We start from the raw sequence: 27,749 nt of genomic DNA, 5'->3' as shown, positions 1-27,749 counted from the left end.
GAGCTCTCTGGGGAGGGGGGATGCAGGGCTGGTGGGGGGGGTGGGGGCAGTGCTCTCTGGGGAGGGGGGATGCAGGGCTGGTGGGGGGGGTGGGGGCAGAGCTCGGGGGGGTGGGGCAGAGCTCTCTGGGGAGGGGGATGCAGGGCTGGCGGGGGGTGGGGCAGAGCTCTCTGGGGAGGGGGATGCAGGGCTGGCGGGGGGTGGGGGCAGAGCTCTCTGGGGAGGGGGGATGCAGGGCTGGTGGGGGGGGGTGGGGGCAGTGCTCTCTGGGGTGGGAGATGCAGAGCCTGGTGGGATGGGGGCAGAGCTCTCTGGGGGACGAGGAGCCGGATACTGGAGCAGACCTCGTGGGGAGTGATTGCCGGGTGATGGACCCCCCTCCGACCCCCGTACGAGTCTCTTGGCTCTGGCCTTGTTCTGTATCGGCTGTGCCCATCCCCGTGGTATCTGGCGCCCGGGTGGCTGCTGCTCCCCTGCCCCGGCGCAGTGACTGTCTGGTGCAGGGCTGGGGTGACTGCCGAGCGGGGCCTGTGCTGGCGTGGAGGCCAGGTACCGGGCAGCACCCCCAGGCGGGGCTGTGAAGTGCCCCTGCCCCCAACACCTGCTCACCCCACGGCTCTGGGATGGAGCTGCCGGCTCTCGCTGTAGAGGAGACCCGAGCTGGGTGCTAGCCGGGTCCTGCCGCCCCTCTCTTTGCCCGCTCTGCCCATGGGCTCAGAGGACCCCAGGGTACCGTGCGGTGTGGCCTGAGCTGATGGGGGCCCCCAAGGGGATGGGCAGGCCCCATAAGGCCCTGGCCACTCTGAGCTATTTCTGGGTTCGCCCCCCTCCCTGAGCTGGGACAAGGCTCGGGGGGCAGGGTGGGCCGGATGCTCCTGGCCCCTGGGCAGGGAGTTCCCCCGAGAACGGAGAGCTTGCCTGAGCGGGATGCCAGCTCCTGGGGGGGGGGGGCCGTGGCTGCTGGGGCGCTTCAGGACAGTGCTGGGCGAGGGCATCGGGCCCGGCTCACCCCCACTCTCGCCCCTGCAGGGCAGTGGCAGTTGGGCCCGCGGCCTCGCCGACCGAGGGCCGCCATGGCGAAGCGCGAGGCCAGCGCCAGCCCCGTGGTGCGGCAGATCGACAAGCAGTTCCTGGTGTGCAGCATCTGCCTGGACCGGTACCCGCAACCCCAAGGTGCTGCCCTGCCTGCACACCTTCTGTGAGCGGTGAGTGCCCCCCTAACACCCCCCCATCACCCCCCCCGCGGCGACCCCTCTGCCTGCACACCTTCTGTGAGCGGTGAGTGCCCCCCTAAACACCCCCCCGCGGCGGACCCCTCTGCCTGCACACCTTCTGTGAGCGGTGAGTGCCCCCCTAGTGCCCCCCCCCATCGTCCCTCTAGTGCCCCCCATTGTCCCCCCCATCATCCCCCCCGCGGCTACCCCCTCTGCCTGCACACCTGTGAGCGCCCCCCTAGTGCCCCCCCATCGTCCGCCCGGGGGCTACCCCTCTGCCTGCACACCTTCTGTGAGCGGTGAGTGCCCCCCTAACACCCCCCCGCGTCTACCCCTCTGCCTGCACACCTGTGAGCGCCCCCCCTAGTGCCCCCCCCATCGTCCCTCTAGTGCCCCCCCATTGTCCCCCCATCATCCCCCCGCGGCTACCCCTCTGCCTGCACACCTGTGAGCGCCCCCCTAGTGCCCCCCCATCGTCCCTCTAGTGCCCCCCATTGTCCCCCCATCATCCCCCCCGCGGCTACCCCTCTGCCTGCACACCTGTGAGCGCCCCCCTAGTGCCCCCCCCATCGTCCCTCTAGTGCCCTCCATTGTCCCCCCATCATCCCCCCGCGGCTACCCCTCTGCCTGCACACCTGTGAGCGGTGAGTGCCCCCCTAGTGCCCCCCATCGTCCCTCTAGTGACCCCCCATTGTCCCCCCATCATCCTCCCGGGGCTACCCCTCTGCCTGCACACCTGTGAGCGGTGAGTGTCCCACCATCACCCCCCCCCCGCTGTGTCCCCTGCCCCCCCAGTCGCCCCCCTTCCATCCCCCCAGGGCTACCCCTCTGCCTGCACACCTTCTGCCAGCGGTGAGTGAGAAGAGGGGCAGGGGGGGCTGCAGGGGCCGGACCTGCCTGTGACCCAGCGCCGTGTCCCGGCGGGGGGTGGGGACCTGTGTCCCGGTGGGGGTGGGGGGACTGCAGGGCCGGACTTGCCTGTGACCCAGCGCCGTGTCCCGGCAGGGTTGGGGGGCTGCAGGGCCGGACCTGCCTGTGACCCAGCGCCGTGTCCCGGCAGGGTTGGGGGGCTGCAGGGCCGGACTTGCCTGTGACCCAGCGCCGTGTCCCGGCAGGGTTGGGGGGCTGCAGGGCCGGGCTGGACCTGCCTGAGACCCAGCGCCGTGTCCCGGTGGGGGTGGGGGACTGCAGGGCCGGACCTGCCTGTGACCCAGTGCTGTGTCCCGGTGGGGGGTGGGGGGGCTGCTGGGCCGGACCTGCCTGTGACCCAGCGCCGTGTCCCGCAGGGGTGGGGGGCTGCAGGGCCGGACCTGCCTGAGACCCAGCGCCGTGTCCCGGTGGGGGTGGGGGGGCTGCAGGGTCTGACTGCCAGAGACCCAGGGCCGTGTCCCGGTGGAGGTGGGGGGTTGCAGGGCCGGACCTGCCTGTGACCCAGCGCTGTGTCCCAGTGGGGGGTGGGGGGGGCTGCAGGGCCGGACCTGCCTGAGACCCAGTGGCCGTGTCCCGGTGGGGGTGGGGGGCTGCAGGGCCGGACCTGCCTGTGACCCAGCGCCGTGTCCCGGCGGGGGTGGGGGGCCGTGTCCCGGTGGGGGTGGGCTGCCCTGACTCAGCATCAGAGCTTCCGGCGGGCTGGCCAAGCCGCGCTGTGCGCCGAGGCCTTTAGTTCTAGTCAGGTACTGCTATGGGGGGGCCCCACCAGCTGGGGCTGACGCTGGCACAGGCCGGGCAGCCAGGACAGCCGCACCTGGGACTGGCCGCAGCAGTCGCTGCAGCTGGGGCAGCAGCCAGGGAGCCCCAGCTCTGAATGGGTCCCGTCCTCGCCTTCGCAGGGGAGACCGCGCCTCGCCCAGTCTAGAGGTGTCACCGAGCGAGGGGAGATGGGTGCTTTCCTCTGGGGGGTGTCTGCACTGATGGGGGCTGCATACACCCCGTCGGGGGCCGCAGAGGCCAGCGAACGGACCCCTGCTCAGAGATGGGTCCCCGCTCAGAGATGGGTCCCCTCTGCAGGTATGAATGCACCACGCTGCCTTTTCGGAAGAGAGTCGGGTTTATTAGCCACCCGGGGAGTCCTTAGGGGAGCCCAGGGGACTGAAGGGAAAAGCACAGAGCGCTGATATGGGGTTGGCCTTGGCCAGTTCTTTTTACTGACCCCTCTCGGTTCCGCCCGCCGTGTGTATACCAGTGTTGCTGAGGGTGTCGACACGACGAAGTTTTGCTGACAGGTTACGTCGGCATAGAGCCACTGCAGTCGTACGTCAGTGGTGCGTGTGCACACTCGGCTCCTCGTGTCAGCACTACGCGGACTCACCAGGAGTGCTTGTGCCTGTGCACGGGGCTGTACGCCGTGGGCGGGGCCCAGCGAGCAACCTGCCACTGTCCAGCGTGGCATGTAGCGTAGGCAGTGCATGGTGGGACAGAAACGAGAGCATGGGTCACTGGGAGCACTGGGTTTCCCATAATGCAATATTCTCCATCCCATAATATCTCTATCCCATAATTTTGGCACCTGTTTTTGCTTCCCCACGCTCCTGGGCTGGGCGAGTCGCTGTCCCCCACCTCTCCCAGAAGCATGGAGCCTGCACAGCTCTGCTCTACTGCCGTGAGCGTTACCAGCAAGCGCAATCCCCGGTGTTTGCAGAGCTGCGGGGAACACGCCGACGCTGGGGGACGTAGTGAAACCCAATTGGAGGGGGCTGGTGGTATTCACAGAGCAGTTGCAGAGGGTGTAGCGCCGCTTCTGGGCCCAAGCGTCCCGGGTGCCCAGGCTGGGGGCTCTGGCCCCGCTCGGAGTGACGCCAGGCAGGGCTCTGGGGCAGCATCTCCCCTCAGGGCACCTGTCCCAGGGCAAGGACCCTGTTCCACTTCGGCACCTCCTGGGTCTGACCTCGGAGCGTTCAGACCCCTGGTCACTCCGGGAGCTCCCCGCAGCGAGTCTCCCTGGGCGGTACCACTGGGGGAGCCTCACCCCCCAAAGGGCCCTGCCCCCCACACCGCAGCCAGCTGTGACTCCCCGCCCGCGTGTGACATAGGCGGGTTGTTATTGTGGGGAGGGGGGAATCCAGAGCCCCGGGCCCTCACCCCTGAGTCCCCAACCAGGAGACTGACTCGCTTCCAGCAGCCCGGCCTCAGACCCGCCCTGTTGCCCTCCTCCCTCCTTTGTCTCTTTCCTGGGCAAACAGGTCACCTGGCCTCCACCTCTCGCTTTGTTCTCCAACATCTCCCGCTGGCTCTTGCAGAGGATGGGCTCCAGAGAGTGTCCAGCCATTCTCTGTGCCCAGGCAGCCCATCAGCAGTCACACCTGCCCTCTGGGGGTTGCTGCAATGATCACACCCCCTTGTCCCACTGTCACGGAGTGTGGGGGGACACAAGGCCCTGCACCCCCGGCTTCCTGCGATTCACCATGACTCTCAGCCAGCCAGTAAAGCAGAAGGTTTATTTAGACGACAGGAACACAGTCCAAGACAGGTTTTGCAGGCACAGACAACAGGATCCCCCCCAGTTAGGTCCATCTTGGGGTCCCAGGGCGCCCCAGCCCCCTTGCGAGGTCAGAGCCCCATCTACTTCCCAGCCATGTCACCAGCCAGCTCCTGAAACTCTGCCTTCAGCGACCCCTCCCACAGCCTTTGTTCAGTTTCCAGGGCAAAGGTGTCACCTGGCCTCTAACCCCTTCCTGGGTTCTCATGTTACATGCTCAGGTATTCTCAGTCAGTCTCCCATCCCCCAATGCAGACTATCCTAGCCACACTCCCCTGTCAGCATTCAAAGCCCACAGTCAGAACAGTCCCAGTTCGTCACATCTCTCCCCCCTTCGAGACCGAACTGAGCAGGGTCACTTTAGCCAGTGACCCGGGGAAGTTCGAATCTACCCCCGTTCCTGTGGATGCCCCAGCATCCCTCCCATTCCTTGGTGAGAATTACACCAGGCCCCTCCAGTTTCACTCCCCCCCTTAGGTCGGGGGTGCTCGAGGGCATTTGCAGTTCACATGTGGGAAGGTTTATGCGGCCTGTGCCCTTTTCCCACCCCAATACCCCTGGGGTTCCAACTGGGCTGTGGTCTTCTCCCAGCGTTCTAGTCTGGAGGTCTGTGATTAGGGCTCTCTTGGTTCAGAGCCCCCCTTTTAACCTTGGCCACCCTCCGGAAAGGCTCCTCTAGGCTGGGCAAGGGTCCTAAAGCCATTTTCCCCTTGTCCCGGGCCTTCCTTCCCCTCTGACAGGGGTCACAGGTTCGGCAGTACTGTCGGACAGTAACAAAGGCCCCAGGCCAGTAAAAGCTCCGTAGCAGCCTCTGCTGGGTACGCCAGGTTCCCTGGTGCCCTGAGAGGGGAATGTCATGGGCCCGGTACAGCAGCTGGCGGCGATACTTCTGGGGTACCACCAGCTGTCTCCTGAATCCCCCTGACTCCATTTTCCCTGGGGGAGCCCATTCTCGGTACAGGAACCCCTTCTCCCACAGGAACCTTTTCCGGCCACCTCTCCCCATGGTCTGTACCGCACTGAGGTCAGCCAGGTCCCTTCTCTTCCGCAAGGAGGGATCTTTCTGCAGCTCGCAGGCCGTCTCAAAGGCATCCAGGAAGTCATCCATGTCCTCCCTCTCCTTACATGGGGCCAGGATGCACTTATCAAAGCTCCGTGCAGTCCTGGTCCCCCCTCACTCACCGCAGCTGGGGGCTCGCGGCCCCTCAGCCTCGCCAGCTCCAGTTCATGATGCCTCTGTTTCTCACGGTCCTCCAGCTCTCTCTGTTTTAGCTCTTTCTCCCATTCCATCCACTTCTGCTCCACGGATGGCGCGCGTGGCCGGGAGGATCCCCTGCTGGCCGGCGAGCGTGGCCGGGAGGATCCCCTGCTTGCCGGGGGGGTCACGGCACCCTCAGTATTTGCTGGGCTCCTCCCCACCCTTCCCCTAGGCATAGGAAGGAGGGGTCTCGGGAAGCCCTCAGCAGCCGGCTGACCACTCCCAGCTGGGACAGACACTGGGGCCTGCGCTGCATCTGCCAGGCTGCTTCCCTCAGAGACAGGGATCGGTTCATTCGAGCGATCTCCCTCCTCCAGCTGGGCAATGAGCTGTTCTTTGGTGAGCCTCCCAATGCGCACCCCCCTCTGCTTGCACAGCTCCACCAGGTCGCTCTTAAGCCGCTTGGCATACATCTTCCTGCTGGCCACTCACAGGCCTGTGTGCTCACCGCTCCCCACAGTTTCCAGGGAGACCCCTAGTGTGCCAGCCCTTCTCGAGGTCACCACCTCTCTGCCAGGGTCGAGCTGCAGACTCCTCCGCCCCTGGGACCGCTCGCTGCGATCCCCTGGGGGACCCTGTTACTGCAAAAGTCCTTCTCGCTGGTCACACACTCCCAGGGGTGATAACCGTCTCTCTCTGACTCCTCAGCACGCCTGGTCCCCGTCAATCCCCCTTCGTTTTACTTCTCCCCAGTCACTTACTGCAGGAAGCGCCGTCCACGGGGTGCAGTAGATCCCACCTCTGCCACCAGTTGTCACAGAGTATGGGGGACTCAGGGCCCTGCACCCCCGGCTTCCTGCGATTCACCATGACTCTCAGCCAGCCAGTAAAGCAGAAGGTTTATTTAGACGACAGGAATACAGTCCAAGACAGGTCTTGCAGGCACAGACAACAGGATCCCCCCCAGTTAGGTCCATCTTGGGGTCCCAGGGCACCCTAGCCCCCTTGGGAGGTCAGAGCCCCGTCTGCCTCCCAGCCATATCACCAGCCAGCTCCTGAAACTCTCCTTCAGCGACCCCTCCCACAGCCTTTGTTCAGTTTCCCGGGCAAAGGTGTCACCTGGCCTCTCACTCCTTCCTGGGTTCTCATGTTACATGCTCAGGTATTCTCAGTTGGTCATTCTCCCATCCCCCAATGCAGACTATCCTAGCCACACTCCCCTGTCAGCATTCAAAGACCACAGTCAGAACAGTCCCAGTTCGTCACACCCACCATCTAGGTACTGGAGTAATGCATAGGGGAAACTGAGGCGCGCACACAGTATTCACAGAAAACATTAAGCACAGTCCCACTTCGTCACACCAAGAAACAAGCATGACGCGTGGGATCGCATCGTAATGCAGCTGTGGGATGATGAGCAGTGGCTGCACCCGTGTTCCTGGATCTGTGCCGAGCTCTCCCCAGCCCTCCGGCACCGGGACTCCAGCACGAGGGCTGCGCTGCCTGTGAAGAAGCAAGTAACAATCGCACTGTGGAAACTTGCAATGCTGGATTGCTACTGGTCAGTGGGAAATCAGTTTGGAGTTGGAAAATCCACCGTGGGGTCCGTTGTGATGCAGGGCCATTGATGGTCTCCTGTGAGGCAGGACTGTGACTCTGGGCAGTGTGGATGGCTGTGCAGCAGTGGGGAGCGACAGCCAGCACGCACATCCCTACTTTGACCCCAGAGTCCATCGAGAAAGGGCGACTTTTCCATGGCTACACAAGCGCTGGTGGATTGCCGGGGACGTGGGTGGGTTCCCATTGGCGATATTGAAATGCCAGCCGTGAGCCTGGGCACCCAGGCTCTCCTGCCCCTTACTCTCCTGGAGCCGTATGCCGGCCACCTCGGCAGCAGCAAGCTGAGAGTCAGCTTCCGGCTCAGCAGTGATGGGGTGTGACAGGGCGCCGGCCCCACACGGGCCCTGCGTGGGTTAAAACCAGCCTAGGGCGGCTGAGTGCCAGGCAGCCAAAGGAGTGGCTGCCAGGGAAACAGCCAATTAGGGCAGACAGTCAGACTGGGCCCAGGCGGCCCATACAAAAGGAAGCTGCAGAGCAGAGCGAGGGAGTCTGCTGCAGGGAGCCCGAGGGAGAAGACTGACTTCCTAGAGGGCTACAGAGAGACCAGATCCTGGGGAGGGGCAGGTGCTAGCAGGGACCAGGGGAGCTAGAGAGGGCTCCTGGTGGCTGCTGGGACGTACAGGCTCGAGGCCCTGGGAAGAGGGCAAATGAGCTGGAGCCAGAGGCAGGAGCAGATGGAACTGAGGCTGTGGGGAAGTGGCCCAGGGACTTGACAGACTGGTGGTGAAAGAAAGGAGGGTCAGCGGGAAGCTGCTGTTTGTAGGGTCCCTGGGCTGGGACCCAGAGTAGTGGGTGGGCCTGGGTCCCCCCCCAAAACCACTCACCGCTGAAGAAGTGACCAGGCTATGGACTGCCAAGCTGCTGCGAGGAGCGGCTAGACTTTTGCGGATGGAGTCCCCCGGAAGGGGGGAACCCGGATTGAGACACGGCTGGAGGACACGAAGCAGAGGCAGTGAGACGGGAACTGCAGTGGTTCTGCAGGTGGAGACGAGGACGGGAGAGCCACCACCACTGGAGGGCACGCCCGCTGACCAGAGCTAATTCCTGAACCGGCCAGCAGGAGGCACCGGTGTGGTGAGTGACGCTGTGACATGCGGGAATGTGCTTTTGGCAGAGGGAAGGGGCGCTGGCGTTCTCTACTCCCAGATTAGATCTCCATGGAAGAAAGAGCCCAACGGTTGTAGCTGCCTGCCGTGTCCTGCATAGCATTTGAGAAGCAAAGGGGGGGGGGACTTGCTTCAGGGGTGCAGGGCGGAGGGGAGCGGGTGTCTGCTGAGTTGGAACAGCCAGACCCCAGGGCTATCAGATGAGCTCAGCGAGGAGCTATGGCTCAGGGAGGCTTTGAAAGAGCCCTGGACTGGTGGGCTGGGGTGGCCTGTGCCCAGCAGGGGGGCTTGGGAGGAACTGTGTGGTGCTGCACATCTGTGCCTGTGTCACTGCCAGTGCGCTAGGCACGCTGGGGCGCGTGCTGCGCCAGGCTGGTCGCTGCTCCTATGGGGGAGAGTGCACAAGATTGTTCCTTTCGCGCCAGCGCGCATTGTCCAGCACGTCTGGTAAGCCAACAAAGGCCAATCGCTTTATTCGGTGGCAGGAGCAGCACCCCACAAACAAGCTGCAGAATGTGCTAGTAAATCCCGGGGAACGGAGAGATTTTTGGCACCTTATTAAACAGACAAGGGGAAGGAAGAGTGATGTGCGTCGGCGCTGCGCGTCCGTCGGTTGTGTCAGTGCAGGGGAAGTGGTGGTGTCTGGGCTCTCCCTGTGCTGGAGAGGTGGGGGCAGCCATGCTGGCCCTGAGGCCATGTGGAAAACGGGGGGTGCAGGGATGTGCTCTGCTTCTGTTCACCCACGCAGAGGGAGGCCAGCCTGCATCAGTTGAGCCTGGAGGTCCACAAGTGCCTGCAGCATCTGTGTTTGCTGCCGGAGAAGCCCTGTTACATCCTGGTGCAGCTCCCCCTCCTTTACCTGCTGGGCCTTTCTCTGCTCTCCTTCTCCAGGCTGTCTGCAGTGCTCACCCCCCAGGCCCGCTGCTCACGGCCGGGTGCAGCGCTGGCTTGCTGCATCTTGTGGAACCTGTCCTCCCGCCTCCGTCTCTTCTTTCCTCCTCCTTATCTGGGTCAGTCGCTCCCCGGGTGTGGCAGGGGATCCCCGCAGGGCCACAATGGCCGCAGCTTCAGCGAACAGGCCCTTGGTCCCTAGGTCAGTATGGTCTGTACAGACCGTGAGACCCCCCTTCCCCGGCTCCCCTAAAGCGGTAAGCAGGGTGTGATCCCTTGATGCCCCTTCTCCTGCTCCCCCGAGCAACCGGATCGGAGCTGTCGACGTGCGGCCGGATCGGAGCGGCATCTGCACAGCCGCTTCTCCCCTCCGGCCCCGGAGATCCAGCATCCCCCGTGAGCGCCCGGCCTGGCCAGCGGGGCACCCACACCCCAGTGGAGAGCTGCTGGGTGTGCTCGCCCCGCCGGGCTACCAGGAGAGGGAATTACAGAAATCCGGGGGGGGGGGGGGCGCTTCTGGTCTCTGTGACCCTTGGGCAGTGGAGTTCACAATGGCGGTCAGAATGGGGGCATTGTGGGACAGCTGCTGGAGGACTGTTAGGGTCAATGTAACACACTTGTGCTGCGTTGAGCTCAGTAAGTCGTCCGTGGCGCCGCCGCTGCTCGGGATGTCGGTGTAATGGTGCTTACACTGGCGGGAGGCAGCTTGGAGCGTAGACACGTTGTCACGGAGCGTGGGGGAGTCTCGGGGCCCTGCACCCCCGGCTTCCTGCGATTCACCGGGACTCTCAGCCAGCCAGTAAAACAAGGTTTATTAGACGACAGGAACACAGTCCAACACAGAGCTTGTAGGTAGACAACAGGAACCCCTCAGTCGGGTCCATCTTGGGGGGGGCAGGGAGCTTAGACCCCATCTGGGCCTCCCTCCGTTTCCCCAGCCAGCTCCAAACTGAAACCCCCTCCAGCCCTCTCACCCTGCCACCGCCCCCGGCTCCTCCTCCAGCCTTTGTCCAGGTTCCCGGGCAGGTGTCACCTGGCCCCAACCTCTCTCCTGGGCTCCGGTTACATGCTCAGGTATCCTCCCTCAAGTGAAGTCACACCCTGATATCCCAGCACCAATGCAGACAGTCCCAGTAAAACTCCCACGCAACATTCCCAGGTGTCACGGAGTAGGGGGGAGTCAGGGCCCCGCACCCCTCTTCCTGAGATCGACTGTGACTCTCAACCAGCCAGTAAAACAGAAGGTTTATTAGGAGCCAGGAATACAGTCTCAAGCAGAGCGTGTAGGTACGACCAGAACCCCTCAATTAGGCCCTTCTGGGAGGTTCAGGGAGCTTAGACCCCAGCTTGGGGTTCCCTGCGTTGCACCCCCCAGCCTAGCCCTCCTAAGACCAAAACTCCTATCTCCCCTAGCAGCCCCTCCCTCCTTTTTTCAGTCTCCCAGGCAGAAGGTGTTACTTCTCCCAACCCCCCTCCTGGCTCAGGTTACAGCTCAGGTAGCTTCCTTCAAGGGAAGTCCCCCATCCCCAAGGCAACCCCCCTGCAACATTCCCCGGTCAAATCTGCCCCGTTCCCTGCTCCGTCACATCTCTCCCCCCTTCGAGACTGAACTGAGCGGGGTCACTCTGCCCAGTGACCTGGGGAAGTTCAGGGCCCCCTCTCCGGGACAACGCATCCGCTATCAGGTTGGCACTTCCCTTCACATGGACCACGTCCATGTCATAATCCTGCAGGAGCAGGCTCCACCTCAGGAGCTTGGCGTTGGCTCCTTTCATCTGGTGCAGCCAGGTCAGGGGAGAGTGGTCGGTGTACACGGTGAAGTGTCGCCCAAAGAGATATGGCTCTAGTTTCTTGAGGGCCCACACCATGGCCAGGCATTCCTTCTCGATAGCCGCGTAGTTCTGCTCCCGAGGTAGCAACTTCTTGCTCAGGTACACGATGGGGTGTCTCTCCCCCTTTTCATCCTCCTGCATTAACACCGCCCCCAGCCCTGTGTCTGAGGCGTCGGTGAACACCATAAAGGGCTTGTCAAAGTCTGGGTTTGCCAGAACTGGGCCACTGACCAGAGCCTCCTTTAGCTCCTGGAGAGCCCCCTGGCACTCCTCGGTCCAGACCACCTTGTCTGGCTTCCCCTTCTTGCACAGCTCAGTGATGGGGGCTGCTATGGAGCTAAAGTGGGGCACGAACCTTCGATAGTATCCCGCCATCCCAATAAAGGCTTGGACCTGCTTTTTGGTTTGCGGGGCAGGCCAGTCTCTGATCACCTCCACTTTGGCTGGTTCCGGCTTTAGGCAGCCGCTCCCCACCCGGTGGCCTAGGTAGGATACCTCAGCCATCCCCACCTTGCACTTCTCCGGTTTTACGGTCAGCCCAGCCTCCTGGAGTCGGTCCAGCACTTGTCTAACCTGGGACACATGGTCCTCCCAGGTCTGGCTAAAGACACAGATGTCGTCAATATACGCCACGGCAAAACTCTCCATCCCCCTCAGTAGCTGATCCACCAGGCGCTGGAAGGTGGCCGGCGCTCCCTTGAGGCCGAAAGGCAGGGTCAGGAACTCATAGAGCCCCAGAGGGGTGATAAAGGCCGATTTCAGCCTGGCATCGGCATCCAGCGGCACTTGCCAGTAGCCCTTTGTAAGATCCATGGTGGTAAGGTACCGAGCGCCTCCCAGCTTGTCTAGGAGCTCGTCAGGCCTGGGCATGGGGTAGGCATCGGCTACAGTGATGGCATTGAGCTTGCGATAGTCCACACAGAACCGGATCGACCCGTCCTTTTTGGGGACCAGCACCACCGGCGAGGCCCAAGGGCTGGAAGATGGCTGGATCACCCCCAATGCCAGCATGTCCTTGACCTCTCTTTCCAGGTCCTGAGCGGTTTTCCCTGTGACCCGGAAGGGGGGACATTTTATAGGCAGGTGCGATCCTGTCTGCACCCGGTGGACAGTCAGATTAGTGCGTCCAGGCTGGTTGGAAAACAGCTGTTGGTACAGATGCAGCACCCCTCTGATCTCAGCTTGCTGGGCCGGGGTCAGCTGCTCAGAGAGGGGAATTGCTTCCAGGGGGGAACCAGCTCTTGTCCCAGGGAATAGATCTACTAAAGGGTCATCTCCCTGCTCCTCCCAATGTCCACATACGGCCAACACCACATTCCCCCTGTCGTAATATGGCTTCATCATATTCACATGGTACACCCGGTGGTGGTGCGCCCGGTTCGACAGCTCCACCACATAGTTTACCTCGTTTAGTTGCTTGACGACCTTGAAGGGCCCTTCCCAGGCGGCCTGGAGTTTGTTTTTCCTCACGGGGATGAGGACCATCACCTGGTCCCCAGTGGCGAAGGCGCGGGCCCGTGCTGTGCGGTCATACCAGACCTTCTGCTTCCTCTGGGCTCTGGCCAGATTCTCCCTGGCCAGGCCCATGAGCTCGGCAAGTCGTTCCCGGAAGGTCAGGACATACTCCACCACCGACTCTCCATCGGGAGTGGCCTTCCCCTCCCATTCGTCTCTCATCAGGTCCAGGACCCCTTACCCGCCTTCCGTATAACAGTTCGAAAGGTGAAAACCCGGTAGACTCCTGGGGTACCTCCCGGTACGCGAACAGCAGGTGAGGTAAATACTTGTCCCAGTCCTGCGGGTGCTGATTCATAAATGTTTTCAGCATCATTTTTAGCGTCCCATTGAACCTCTCCACCAGCCCGTTGGATTGGGGGTGATACGCCGAGGCCCAGTTGTGCCGAACCCCACATTTCTCCCACAAGCACCGGAGTAGGGCCGACATGAAGTTGGACCCTTGGTCCGTCAGGACTTCCTTGGGGAACCCCACTCGGCTGAAAATGGTCAGCAGCGCATCTGCCACAGTGTCTGCCTCGATGGACGATAAGGGCACTGCCTCGGGGTAGCGGGTGGCGAAATCTACCACCACCAGAATGTATTTCTTCCCTGACCGGGTCGTCTTGCTGAGAGGTCCCACTATGTCCATGGCCACCTTTTGGAAAGGCTCCTCTATGATGGGTAAAGGCCTCAACGCTGCTTTCCCCTTGTCCCGGGCCTTCCCCACCCTCTGACAGGGGTCACAGGATCGGCAGTACTGTCGGACGTTAGTAAAGACCCCAGGCCAGTAAAAGTTCTGTAGCAGCCTCTGCCTGGTGCGCCGGATTCCCTGGTGCCCTGCGAGAGGGATGTCATGGGCCAGGTGCAGTAGCTTGCGGCGAAACTTCTGGGGAACAACCAGCTGCCTCCTGACCCCCCAGGACTCCACTTCCCCTGGGGGAGCCCACTCTCGGTATAGGAATCCCTTCTCCCACAGGAACCTCTCCTTGCAACCTCTCATCATGGTCTGTACCACACTGAGGTCAGCCAGGTCCCTTAGCTTCCGCAGGGAGGGGTCCTTCTGCAACTCGGCCTGGAACTCGGCAGCTGGGGAAGGGACGGGAACCTGCTCCCTCTCGTCGGCTGGGTCAGAAGCCACAGCCACCCCGAGCCTTGTCCTTGGGTGTTCCCTCCCCACCAGGGTAGGGTTCTGTGCCTCCGATGTGACATCCTTCCCAAGGTCAGGGCGTAGTGCCCCTCGCCGGCTCTGGCTACGGGTCACGACTAAGGCGGTCTGGGGGTTGCTTGGCCAGTCCTCTAGGTCCCCCCCCATCAACACCTCAGTGGGCAAATGGTGGTGCACTCCCACGTCCTTGGGGCCCTCCTTGGCCCCCCATTTCAGGTGTACCCTCGCCACGGGAACCTTGAATGGGGTCCCGCCCACCCCTGTCAGGGTCAGGAAGGCGTTGGGCACCACCCGATCTGGGGCCACCACCTCGGGCCGGGCCAGTGTCACCTCTGCGCCTGTGTCCCAGTATCCATAAACTTCCTTCCCATCCACCTCCAGGGGGACAAGGCACTCGCTCCGCAGGGGCAGCCCCGCGCCCACCCTGTAAACGGAGAACTTTGAGTCCGGAGCATCCGGCCCCCCAGAGAAGCTGGCCTGAGGCCCTTCTCTCTCTTGAGCAGTTGATAAGCTGCCAGCCCCCCTTGCCTGGGAAGCCTGCCCCTCGTCCGGCTGGGTCTCTACCAAGTTAATCCGGTGTGGGTTCGGTCTGCTCAGTCTGTCCTTGAGCTTGGGGCACTGGGCCCGAATGTGGCCTCTTCGGCCGCAGTAATAGCAGCTCATGTCCCGTGGGTCCCCTCGAGCCTGTCGGTTGTCCCTGACGCTGGGCATTCCTTTTGGGAGGGGATTCCCCATATTCCCCCTTTGGGAGGTACCCGGGTGACTCTCTCTCTGCATCGCGGCGGGCCTGCTCCTTTGGGACTCCTCCCTGCCAGCCCCTGACCGGCTCTTCACAAACTCATCGGCCAGCTGGCCTGCATGTCGCGGGTTCTCTGGTTTTTTGTCCCTCAACCACAGCCTCAGGTCGGATGGGCCCCGCTCATACAGTTGCTCCAGTACCAGCAGTTTAACCAGGTCCTCCTTTGTCTGGGCCCCCGCAGCCCACTTGCTGGCGTATCCTTCCATGCGGACGGCTAGTTGCAGATATGAGATCTCCGGGGTTTTATCCTGACTCCGGAACCTTTCCCGGTACATCTCAGAAGTCAGCCCAAACTCACGTAGCAGGGCCTTTTTGAATAGTTCATAGTCCCCTTTTTCTGCCTCTTCCAGTTGGCGGTACAAGGCCAAGGCTTTGGGGTCCAGTAAGGGGGTGAGAACCCGGAGTTTGTCTGCAGGGGGAACCTGGTGCAGCTCGCAGGCCGTCTCAAAGGCATCCAGGAAGTCATCCATGTCCTCCCCCTCCTTACGTGGGGCCAGGATGCACTTATCAAAGCTTCGTGCAGTCCTGGGTCCCCCCTCACTCACCGCAGCCGGGGGCTCGCGGCCCTTCAGCCTCGCCAGTTCCAGTTCATGATGCCTCAGCCTCTCTCTCTCTTCATGCTGCCTTTGTCTCTCATTCTCCTCCCGCTCATGCTGCCTCAGTTTCTCTTTCTCCTCCCGTTCATGCTGCCTCAGTCGCTCTTCATGCTGTCTCTGGTGTTCACGATCCTCCAGCTCTCTCAGTTTTAGCTCTATCTCCCATTCCAGCCCATTCCGCTCCACGGATGCTGCGCGTGGCCGGGAGGATCCCCTGCTGGCCGGGGGGGTCCCTGCGCCCTCGGTATTTGCTGGGCTTCTCCCCACCCTTCCCCTAGGCATAGGAAGGAGGGGTCTCGGGAAGCCCTCAGCAGCCGGCTGACCACTCCCAGCTGGGACAGACACTGGGGCCTGCGCTGCATCTGCCAGGCTGCTTCCCTCAGAGACAGGGATCAGTTCATTCGCGCGATCTCCCTTCTCCAGCTGGGCAATGAGCTGTTCTTTGGTGAGCCTCCCAATGCGCACCCCCCTCTGCTTGCACAGCTCCACCAGGTCGCTCTTAAGCCGCTTGGCATACATCTTCCTGCTGGCCACTCACAGGCCTGTGTGCTCACCGCTCCCCACAGTCTCCAGGGAGACCCCTAGTGTGCCAGCCCTTCTCGAGGTCACCACCTCTCTGCCAGGGTCGAGCTGCAGACTCCTCCGCCCCCGGGACCACTCGCTGCGATCCCCCGAGGGACCCTGTTACTGCAAAAGTCCTTCTCGCTGGTCACACACTCCCAGGGGTGATAACCGTCTCTCTCTGACTCCTCAGCACGCCTGGTCCCCGTCAATCCCCCTTCGTTTTACTGCTCCCCAGTCACTTACTGCAGGAAGCGCCGTCCACGGGGTGCAGAGTATCCCACCGCTGCCACCAGTTGTCACGGAGTAGGGGGGAGTCAGGGCCCCGCACCCCTCTTCCTGAGATCGACTGTGACTCTCAACCAGCCAGTAAAACAGAAGGTTTATTAGGAGCCAGGAATACAGTCTCAAGCAGAGCGTGTAGGTACGACCAGAACCCCTCAATTAGGCCCTTCTGGGAGGTTCAGGGAGCTTAGACCCCAGCTTGGGGTTCCCTGCGTTGCACCCCCCAGCCTAGCCCTCCTAAGACCAAAACTCCTATCTCCCCTAGCAGCCCCTCCCTCCTTTTTTCAGTCTCCCAGGCAGAAGGTGTTACTTCTCCCAACCCCCCTCCTGGCTCAGGTTACAGCTCAGGTAGCTTCCTTCAAGGGAAGTCCCCCATCCCCAAGGCAACCCCCCTGCAACATTCCCCGGTCAAATCTGCCCCGCTCCCTGCTCCGTCACACCAGGTCAATCCGCCCCACTCCCTGCTCCGTCACGCCCGTGCACAGCTGGGTTCACGAAAGGTGGTTTCTGTTGGGCTAACGTTGTAGCATAGACCAGGCCCTAGCCTGTGCTGAGAGCAAACTGTCGTTTTTCCCCCACAGGGTAATGCATAATACAGGGGAAACCGAGGCACACACAGGACTTAAAAAATATTACAGAAAATCCCCCCTCTCTTCCCCCTGGAGACCAAGCTGAGCAGGGTCCCTTTAACCAGCGACATGGGGCAGCTCAAGCCAAGCAGGGTTACCCGCAGACGGCCCAGCAGCTTTTCCGGGGTTTTGGTCCCTGGCCTGCACGCACCTTTCGGGTCCTCCCAGCTCACTTCAGTTCCCCATCCAGCTCTCGGAACAGTGCTACGCCCTGCCTGGGCGCCGGGCTGCCAATGGCGCCAGCAGGGGGCGTTGGGGGGCCCCTCAGCCCTTTGGCCAGCCCAAACCTGCCGCTCCCTCCTCCCCCTCGTCTGCTGGGAGTGAGGGGGGCAGTGACCCACCTGTCCTGGCTGTAGCCTGGGGGGCCCTGATCTTAGGTGGGGGGAGGGAATGACCTCTGGAGCATTTGGTCCTAACCCAGCCCTAGCTCTGGGCTGGTGAGGCCGGGGGCAGGGTGCTCCCCCACATGGGCAGGTCCCTGCTGGAGTCATCCCAGCCCCAGGACTGTGCATATGCCAGCCCCCCCTCCCCTTTGGGGATAACCTGTTTCCCTCTCCCCAGGCAGCGCCCAATTGCCACCCCCAGCCCCTCTGTGCCCTCCAGTCGAGGACGGCTTGCTGGAGCCAGACAAGGGCCTGTGGCCACCTGGCCTCACCTCCCCACTTGGAAGCGGGTGGAAGAGTGCTACTAAGTCTGGCCCGAGGGATTAGAACATTTCCACGTGCATCTGACTCTGGGGTCGCTGGTCTCAAGGTGCCAAGGGAAGACCAGATCCCCGACAGACATGAACCCCAGGAGACCGCAGCCCTTTGGCTGAAGGGTCTACGTTTCACCCCCTTCTAATTCCACATCGCAAATTATCCAACCATGTTTGTGAAGTGCCACTTCCTGAGGTGGGGGAGGGAGCCCCCGTCTCCCCCAGCTCCTGCAGGCGTCGAGAGGGGAGCTGAGACCATCAAGGAGGCAAGGCAACGTAGCAAATGGCAATGGATGAATCTGAGACAAACCCCGCTCCAGCTCCCAGACTTGCTCTCACAAGATCAGGGTCTGGTACCCCAGTCGCTGTCGCTGAAGGAGAACCCAGCAGGCGGCTGGCTGAGCACCAGGGAAAGGGTCTGCTCCACACGCATTTGGGAGTCACACCCCAACCAACAAAAGTGCTAGTGTAGACAGAGCCTTGGTATATTACAGCAACAGTATTCCCTTTATCAACCAAACTTGTCATCTCATCAAAGAAAACGATCCAGTTAGTGTGACAGAATCTGTTTTCCAGAAACCCCCACTGATTGGCACTAAAGTAAAACCTCAGAGTTACGAACACCTCGGGAATGGAGGTTGTTCGTAACTCTGAACTGTTCGTAACTGAACAAAACGTTACGGTTGTTCTTTCAAAAGTTTACAGCTGAACATTGATTAAACACAACTTTGAAACTTTACTATGCAGAAGAAGAATGCTGTTTTCCCTTTATTTTTTAGTAGTTTACGATTAACGCAGTACTGTGCTGTATTTGCTTTTCTTTTGGTCTTGTCTCTGCTGTTGCCTGATGCATACTTCCGGTTCCAAAGGAGGTGTGTGGTAACTCTGAGGTTCTATTCTAATTAGATCACCCTGCTTTAGTTCTTTATTAATCTAGTCCCATATCAGCTGCTCCATTATCTTGCCCTGGATTGATGTCAGGCTGACTGGTCCGTAATTATCTGGGTCATCCCATTTACCCTTTTAAAAACTGGCCCATTCACTTTCTTCCAAGCTTCTGGCACCTCCTCAGTGCTCCGAGTTGGCACCCTTTCGTCTGCGAGAGACGGTGGGAATTGCAGCCTGTGATGTAGATGGTTTGCAGTGTCTCGTGTGACTGAATAGGCCAATCTGAGATTTGCATGATCTTTGGCAGTTATTGCAATTGACTGTAACTTGGGAGCTGCTTGCTTCCTACGGGCTCTTTTCTCTTCAAGCTTTGGGGGGCCAGTTTCTGTCATGGGCTTTGATACCCGGATGGAGACGATGGCGCCACTTGGTACAATCACTTGCCAAGATTTCCCATTGGTCAGGATCAATTCCAAATTCCTTCATATCTCGCTTGCATGTGTCTTCATAGAGAAGCTTGGGACGTCCTGTTGTTCTTATTCCCTATGATAGCTCCCCGTATAGCACGTCCTTGGGTATGGGTCCGTCTTACAACCTACTCGGATGGCCCAGCCAGCACAGGCGTCTTTGCTTGAGCAGGGCTGTCACACTTGGTAAATTTGCCCTTTGTAGAACCTCTGTGTTTGGTGACTTTATCCTGCCATTTGGTGTTGAGTATGCGGCGTAAACAACGTAGGTGGAAACTGTTTAACCTTTTCTCCAGATGAGCATAAGTTGTCCATGTTTCCCCATCATACATGAGTGCTGAGGATGCAGGCTTGGTACACTAGCATTGTGGTCTTGATGGTCAGCTTTGAGTTGTTCCAGGCTCTTTTAGTTAGTCTGCTAAAGGTGGTGGCAGCCTTTCCAATGTGAACATTTAGTTCCTCATCCAGTGAGAGGCTACATTTGGGGGAAAGAGACCGTCAAAAAAGGACTGGTTTGAAGAAAATGAAGCGGAACTATTAACTCTCATCAACATTAAGAACACAGCCTATCTGGAACGCAACAAGAGGCCAACAAAGTACCAAAGTGAGACTTCAACATGCAAAAACCAAGGTACAGCGAGCAAGCGGACACTGTGCAAATCATTACTGGATCAAGCTCTGTGAAGAGATACAGACAGCCTCAGACACAGAAAACCTCAAAGTCATGTATGATGGCCTGAAGAAAGGTCTAGGTTCCACTGTCAACCAGGTTGCCCCTCTCAAATCGCACATGAGAGCAACTGTCCAGTTTGCCGGGTCCACTTTGGACAGCTTTGAGATGAAAAGCGGCGTGAAGCAAGGATGTGTTCTTGCACCTCCACTCTTTGGAATCTTCTTCCCGGTGCTCTTGAACTGTTCGTTGAAGGACATGAAAGATGGAGCGTATCTCCACACAAGATCAGATGGGAAACTCTTCAACCTGTTCCATCTTAAGTCAAAGACCAGAGTCAAAAAGGTGCTAATCAGGGAACTTCTTTTAGCTGATGATGCTGCCCTCACAGCCCACAATGAAGATCTACTACAAGAACTCATGGACCGCCTTTCAAGTGCTTTTCAGGCATTTGCTCTCACCATCAGCATTAAGATTAGGACAGGGAGTTCCATAAGATCCTTCAATTACCTTAAATACAAACCAGCTAGAAGTAGTCCAGAAGTTCAGCTGTTTAGGTTCTACAGTGAGCATTGATTTGGGGCTTGCTCCTAGGTTTTGCTCTATGTAGTTTCTTGGCTGTAATCTTCACTTTGTTCATTATCAGTGTCACAATTAGTGCTATGGAACATGCGAGTGGTCTGCACTAAGGATAGGTCTTTCCTCCTGACGATGACAAGGTCTAATTGGTGCCAGTGCCTGATTGCAGATGTCGCCATGACACTCTGTGGTGATCTTTTCCTGTAAAATATGAATTGGAAATGCACAATTGGTTTTGGGCGCGGCATTCAAGAAGTCGTTGGCTGTTCTCGTTCATCTTGCCAATGCCAAAATGTCCTAGGCAATCTGGCCATGAGTTGTTGTCTGTGTCGACTCTTGCATTAAAGTCACCGAGGAGGAAAAGTTGCTCAGTTGATGGTATTCTTTTGACGACTCGATGCAAAGAGTCTTAAAACGTATCCTTCTCCTCAGGGCTAGATTTGAGTGCTGGTGCATAGGCACTAGTGATGTTCACAGAGCCGATGGTCGTCTGAAGTTTAAGTGAGATGATATGCTCTGACTTCCCGATGGGTGTCTCTAGGAGCTTTCCCCACTTGTTTCTCACAGCGAAACCGACACCGTGCAGACGATTTTCTTCGCTGCTTTTACCTTGCCAAATGAAGGTGTTAATGGGTCTCTTGACAGAACCAGCATCTGTAAGTCTTGTTTCCTGAAGTGCTGCAATGTCAACGTTGAGTTTGTACAGCTCACTGTCTCCAAGGCAAGAAGCTTACACAGCTTCGACCTTCCGGGGTCTGACCCCGGAGCATTCAGCCTCCCCTTTTCACAGCCTCCGCTTCCTGCAGCGAGTCCGCCCACCACCGAAGTATTGGTGCAGCACACAGGGAAACTGAGGCACAGCCAGTATTAGTATAGGACAGTAAGACTCTCATGCAACATAACAAGATGAATAAAACCCCACTTTGTGTCACACCCTCTTGACTTGACTGGTTTGGACCAAAGGAAGGATGGGAGTCGATACATTTGGAACCAGCTACGCTGGAGGAGTTGCCAGAGCAGAGGAGATCTTCCATCTGCCTGCCTTTCGGGGCTCCACTCCTAGATTGGTTATCAGCCACAGCTGAAGGGCCCAACCTGTCCTGTGTGGATGTCACTGGCAAAAACACTGAGTGAATTTGCTCATATGCCTCTTGATGGCATTTCCTCCATCAAGGGTTCCACTACCTTCCTCAGGTGCTCATCAGCCCAAAGCCGTTGGCGCTTCCTGAGGTTTCTGGGTCAATTAACCGCCGCCCAGCACTCGGCATTGACCAGTACAGGTTGTACCGCTTATAGTCATAGCAGTAGCAGATTTTCAGTTCTGACCTGACTATCTCAGTACTCCAAGATTTATTAAAAATCAACATTAATGGTCTAGCAAGCTCCTCAGCCAGCTCGTTGAAAGCTCTTAGATGCAAGTTATCTGGACCTGCTGATTTAAAAATGTCTAACAGTAGCTGCTGGTTAACATCCTTCAGAGAGAGTAGTGAAATGGAAAGAGTTTATTACCACATTATAAGACTGCATTATATGTTATTTTCCCAAATACAGAACAAAAACAGATTGAACACTTTACTTTTTCTGCATTATTATTGATAATTTTACCATTTCCATCTACTAATGGACCAATACCATTGTCAGGATGCTTTTTGTTCCTAATATATTTTCAAAAACTCCTTATTATCCTTAACTCTTCTGGCCATAAAGTTCTCCTTGTGTCCCTTGGCTTCCCTTATCAATTTTCTACAATTCCTAACTTCTGATTTATAATCATTACTATCAACTTCCCCCTTCTTCCATTTGTTATATATTTTATAGTTGCCTACACCTCCCCTCAAACCCAGATTGGGTATGTAACCAGCTCAGCTTTCTTCCTTGATTGTGACTTTTGGGGCCTCTAGTAAGGTGTTCAGAAATGATTCCCGATTATCATTCACATTCTTCTGCTTCAATTCTTCCTCCCAGCTCATTTGGCTCATCATTGTTTTCAGCTTTGTGAAACTGGCTCTATTAGAGCTCCATGAACTTTCTTCTGTTGCACATTATAAATGGGATCAAGTCAGGACCACTTGTACCTAAGCTACCGTTAGCTCAGTTCTGTGATCAGTTCTTCATTGTCTCTTAGGACAAGGTCTAATATAGAACCTCTGCCCCCACTCCCGTGTGGGTGCTGCACTTTGGCGTTAGGAGATTCTCGTCTATAATGCTTAGGAACCCCAAAGGGGTGTTAGTGCTGGCAGCGGGATGCTCCAGCGCCCGTCACTCCTGTTCAGGTCCCCCATGGCATGCAGTGCTTTCCCTACACGCTGCAGCCAGGTGCATGCAGAGCATGACTTGGAGTCTGGAACAGACACGTACCAACACCCCACCTTGGGCTTCTTTGCTTAGGACACTGATCTATAAGCATTCAACAGGATCATGTGTCTTCCGAGTTAGCGGTGACTCGCAAACAGGCGATGCCATTTTTGACAGAGAGAGCCCCTCCCCTTCCTCTTTTGCACATTCACCCCTTCCTAAGTGGGTTATAACCAGTGACACTAACGCTGCAATTGTGCGAATCATCCTACCAGCTTACAGCAATCACAACTAGATCCAACACATGCTCCTAAATTCCACTTCCTCCTCTTTATCACCCAGCCCCCCTGCGCCGGTGTCTGGCTGGTACGTTCCCTCCCGGGGCTCTGGGCGCCGCCCCCTGGCGCCGGTGTCTGGCTGGTACGTTCCTTCCCGGGGCTCCAGGCGCCGCCCCCTGGCGCCGGTGTGTGGGTGGTACGTTCCCTCCCGGGTCTCCGGGCGCCGCCCCCTGGCGCCGGTATGTGGGTGGTACGTTCCCTCCTGGGGCTCTGGGCGCCGCCCCCGGCGCCGGTGTCTGGCTGGTACGTTCCCTCCCGGGGCTCTGGGCGCCACCCCCTGCCGCCGGTGTCTGGCTGGTACGTTCCTTCCCGGGGCTCCGGCGCCGCCCCCTAGCGCCGGTGTCTGGCTGGTACGTTCCCTCCCGGGGCTCTGGGCGCCACCCCCTGGCGCCGGTGTCTGGCTGGTACGTTCCTTCCCGGGGCTCCGGCGCCGCCCCCTAGCGCCGGTGTCTGGCTGGTACGTTCCCTCCCGGGTCTCCGGCGCCGCCCCCTGGCGCCGGTGTCTGGGTGGTACGTTCCCTCCCGGGGCTCTGGGCGCCGCCCCCTGGCGCCGGTGTGTGGGTGGTACGTTCCCTCCTGGGGCTCTGGGCGCCGCCCCCGGCGCCGGTGTCTGGCTGGTACGTTCCCTCCCGGGGCTCTGGGCGCCACCCCCTGCCGCCGGTGTCTGGCTGGTACGTTCCTTCCCGGGGCTCCGGCGCCGCCCCCTAGCGCCGGTGTCTGGCTGGTACGTTCCCTCCCGGGGCTCTGGGCGCCACCCCCTGGCGCCGGTGTCTGGCTGGTACGTTCCTTCCCGGGGCTCCGGCGCCGCCCCCTAGCGCCGGTGTCTGGCTGGTACGTTCCCTCCCGGGTCTCTGGCGCCGCCCCCTGGCGCCGGTGTCTGGGTGGTACGTTCCCTCCCGGGGCTCTGGGCGCCGCCCCCTGGCGCCAGTGTCTGGGTGGTACGTTCCCTCCCGGGTCTCTGGGCGCCGCCCCCTGGCGCCAGTGTCTGGGTGGTACGTTCCCTCCTGGGGCTCCGGCGCCGCCCCCTAGCGCCGGTGTGTGGGTGGTACGTTCCCTCCCGGGGCTCTGGGGGCAGCTCCTTTAGCTCCGTGCCCCAGGCCCAGAGTGGGGGCTGCAATGCCACGTGACGGGGGCAGGATGGGCAATAAACCTGAGCCTGGGCTAATGCCCCGAATGGTTGGAAGTCCCTCTGCCACCCCCCTCGGGCGCCGCCCTGGGTCCCTCCCTCTGCCCCCCCCCTCGGGCGCCGCCCTGGGTCCCTTCCCCCTGCCCCCCCCCTCGGGCGCCGTGCTGGGTCCCTTCCCCCTGCCCCCTCCCCCGGGTGCTGCGCTGGGTCCCTCCCTCCTGCCCCTCCCCCGCGGGCGCCGCGCTGGGTCCCTCCCTCTGCCCCTGCCCCTCCCCCTCGGGTGCCGCACTGGGTCCCTTCCCCCTGCCCCCCCCCGGGTGCCGCACTGGGTCCCTCCCCCAGATTCCTGCCCTGGGAGAGCAACCAGGCTGGACTGGCCCAGGGGCGATGGGAGAGAGACTCTGGAGTGGGGCAGAGAAGCCGGCTGGGGGGAGCTGTAATTTGGGGTGTCTCAGGGCATGACCGTCCGCACACTCCTTCAGTGGTGTTCACTTTATCTCCCTCTGCCCCGTCTCCCCCCTCCCCCCGCTGCCCCGCACCCGCTCACCTGTCCGTCCGCCTGTCCCACCCCATTCCCAGGGCTCATGGCTGGCTCGTCTCTGGGAGCAGCCCGCTGCTCGGCCTGCACTCGTCTGTCCGGATCCCCTCCCTCCCCGCCTGACTGTCTGTCCCTCCCCCTGTCCGTCCGTCTGTCCGTCCGTCTGTCTGTCCGTCTCTTCTTCGTCTGTCTGGTCCATCCCGACGTCTCCCCCACTATAGGCTCCGCTTGTCTGGTGCTGGCTCCCTGGCAGCCCGCCCCACGCCTCCCCGCCGCACTAGGAGTCCTGACCCTCCCGTTTTGCCCGCTCTGCCCCAGGTGTCTCCAGAACTATATCCCGCCCCAGAGCCTCACCCTGTCCTGCCCCGTGTGCCGCCAGACCTCCATCCTGCCCGAGCAGGGCGTGGCCGCGCTGCAGAGCAACTTCTTCATCACCAACCTCATGGAGGTGCTGCAGCGCTCCCCCGAGGGCAGCAGCCGCCCAGACGCCGCCGCGCTGGACCCCGTCAGCGCCGTCACCGGCCAGCCGCTCTCCTGCCCCAACCACGAGGGCAAGGTGAGTGCCCCTGGCCGGGGGGAGGGCCTGGACAGGAGCCCCGGGGGGGAGAGGACCAGGGGGCCCCTGTTTCCTGGGGAGGTGGGTGCCCCTGTTTCCTGGGGAGGTGGGTGCCCCTGGGAGAAAGGGCCCGGCCAGGGTGAACCCACTTTTCAGGGAGCTGGGTGCCAGCCTGGCTTGGGGAAGGGGGCCCAGGCAGGAGCCCCTGGGGGGGAGAGACCAGGGTGACCCCACTTCTCCGGGAGCTGAGTGAGAGAGTGAGGGGGCTTTCTGGCCTGGTGCCAGCCAGCCACCCCCCTGGGCCTGGACAGCCAGGGCTGGGGGCCCTGCAGCTGCGGGGGAGGGGCAGCCCCTGACCGCCCCCCCCACCCCGCCCCCAGGTGATGGAGTTCTACTGCGAGTCGTGCGAGACGGCCATGTGCCGCGAGTGCACAGAGGGTGAGCACCGGGAGCACGTCACCGTGCCGCTGCGCAACGTGGTGGAGCAGCACAAGGCCGCGCTGCAGCAGCAGCTCGACGCCATCAAGAGCCGGTACGGGGCCCCCGCTGCAGGGAGGGGCAGGGGCTGGTTCCTGGGGGGGTGGTGCTACGGAGCTGCCCCCCCTCCGGCTGCCCCAGCTGATGATGGGTGGGGGCTGTGGGGAGGGGCTTCCCTGTGGGAGCCGAGGGGGCGGGCTTCCCTGTGGGGGCCATGGGGGGGGCTTCCCTGTGGGAGCCAAAGGTGGGGAGCGGGCTGCCCCCGGGTGACCGCCCTGCACCCCCGCAGGCTGCCCTACCTGACGTCTGGGAGGGTAGGGGCTGGGGGAGAGGGGCTGCCCTGCGGGAGCTGGAGGGAGCCCCCGCCCCCCACGTGACGGCCCCGCCCCCCGCAGGCTGCCCCAGCTGACGGCTGCCATCGGGCTGGTGACCGAGATCAGCAAGCAGCTCCTGGAGCGGAAGAACGCCGCCGTGGGCGAGATCAGCGGCTCCTTCGCGGAGCTGGAGCAGGCCCTGCAGCAGCGCAAGGGGCTGCTCGTGCGTGACCTGGAGGCCACCTGCAGCGCCAAGCAGAAGGTAGCCCCTCCCCCTCCCCCTGCCCCTCCCCCTCTATTTGCCTGTGGTCTGGTGCTCTGGTCTGGCTGGGGTCAGCCCCCCCCTCGGAGCCCCCGCCTCTCAGCAAGTGCCCCTGGTGGGAGCCCGTCAGGAGACTTGTACCCAAAGGGAGCCAGGCACTCCCCGGCCTGACTCTGCAGTGACTCCGCCAGCGGGGACGGCAGCCCAGCGACCCCCCACTTCACAGCCCCCCCCCGGCCCCTCCTCCGCCCTTTGCTCTCCAGCTGGTCGCACCGGCTGGCTCCCTGCAGAGCGGGGCCCATCCCTGGGCATTAGTTGCTAGCTGCCAGATGTCCGGGCAGTTGGAGGGGCCGTTGTCTTGTGGGGCTCCCCATGGCCGTGGGCCCCAGGCAGCCAGGCGCAGTCACAGCTGACCCCTGGGTCTCTGCCAGCCACCGTTCCCCACCTAGTGAGCCACGCATAACCCAGGGGAAACTGAGGCACACAATATTTATCTAAAATATGAAAAATTCCCACTGCATCACAGCCCCCTACCCCCCCAGACCTGCTTGACCCACCCAGCACCTCCAGAGCCCCCTGCCCGTACCCCCCATAGACCCTGCCATGCAGAGCAACCTGCGAGACAAGTACAAGGAAGTGCCCCCCCAGGCCTGGCAACGGGCAGGGCAGCTACACACTGCTCAGAGGGACAATGCTGCCCCCCCGCTCACGGCCCTGCAGCCCCAGGGGGGGCAGCATTGTCCCTCTGAGCAGTGTGCGGCTGAGCATCCACCTGGGCCTGCCTTGCCCCCGCCCTGCTGGCACCCCGCCCCTGAGCCCAGCCCCACCCTGCCTCGCTGGCTGATGTCCCCCTTCCCCAGGTGCTGCAGGCCCAGCTGGACGCCCTGCGGCAGGGCCAGGAGAACATCTTGAGCAGCTGCACCTTCACGGAGCAGGCGCTGCACCACGGCACGGAGACGGAGGTGCTGCTGGTGAAGAAGCAGATGAGCGAGCGGCTCAGCGCGCTGGCCAGCCAGGAGTTCCCCGAGCAGCCGCAGGAGAACGACCAGCTGGACTACGTGGTGGAGACGGACGGCGTCCGCAAGTCCATCCTCAACCTGGGCGTGCTCATCACCACCAGCGCCATCGCCCACAAGACGGTGGCCACGGGCGAGGGGCTGCGGCACGCGGTGGTGGGGCAGCCCTCCTCCCTCACCATCACCACCAAGGACAAGGACGGCGAGCTGGTGCGCAGCGGCAGCGCCAGCCTGCAGGCCCAGGTGACGGCGCCTGACGGCGGCCGGGCCGAGGCCGAGGTGCTAGACAACAAGAACGGCACCTACGAGCTGGTGTACACGCCGCGGCAGGAGGGCGACTTCCTGCTCTCCATCCTGCTGTACGGGCAGCCCATCCGGGGCAGCCCCTTCCGCACCAAGGCCCTCAAGGCCTGCGACGTGCCCCCCTCGCCCGACGACGTCAAGCGCCGCGTCAAGTCCCCCAGCAGCGGGCACATCCGGCAGAAGGCTGTGCGGCGCCCCTCCAGCATGTACGGCAGCGGCAAGAAGAAGGAGAATCCCATCGAGGACGAGCTCATCTTCCGCGTGGGTGAGCCCGGGGGCCATTGAGAGTAGGGGCTTGCCCAGGGGTGGCACCTACAGCAGGGAGAGGGTCCTGCAGGGGGCACAGACCTCCTTG

General features: G+C 61.1%; 1 protein-coding gene across 1 annotated transcript in view; it reads left to right on the top strand.

Moving 5' to 3' along the window:
• Positions 1-1,073: 1,073 nt before the first annotated feature.
• Positions 1,074-27,749, top strand: part of TRIM3 (tripartite motif containing 3) — a 45,211-nt gene continuing 18,535 nt past the window's right edge. Inside the window, 6 exon segments of the mRNA XM_065423663.1 lie at positions 1,074-1,160; positions 1,162-1,205; positions 24,785-25,022; positions 25,403-25,554; positions 25,895-26,075; positions 26,936-27,659. Of these exon segments, the coding sequence (XP_065279735.1) occupies positions 1,074-1,160; positions 1,162-1,205; positions 24,785-25,022; positions 25,403-25,554; positions 25,895-26,075; positions 26,936-27,659 (1,426 nt within the window).

Source organism: Emys orbicularis, chromosome 1, assembly GCF_028017835.1.
Source record: "Emys orbicularis isolate rEmyOrb1 chromosome 1, rEmyOrb1.hap1, whole genome shotgun sequence".
NCBI lineage: Eukaryota > Metazoa > Chordata > Testudines > Emydidae > Emys > Emys orbicularis.
The sequence above is the reverse complement of the archived record's forward strand: the minus strand, read 5'-3'. Positions and strand labels throughout refer to the sequence as shown.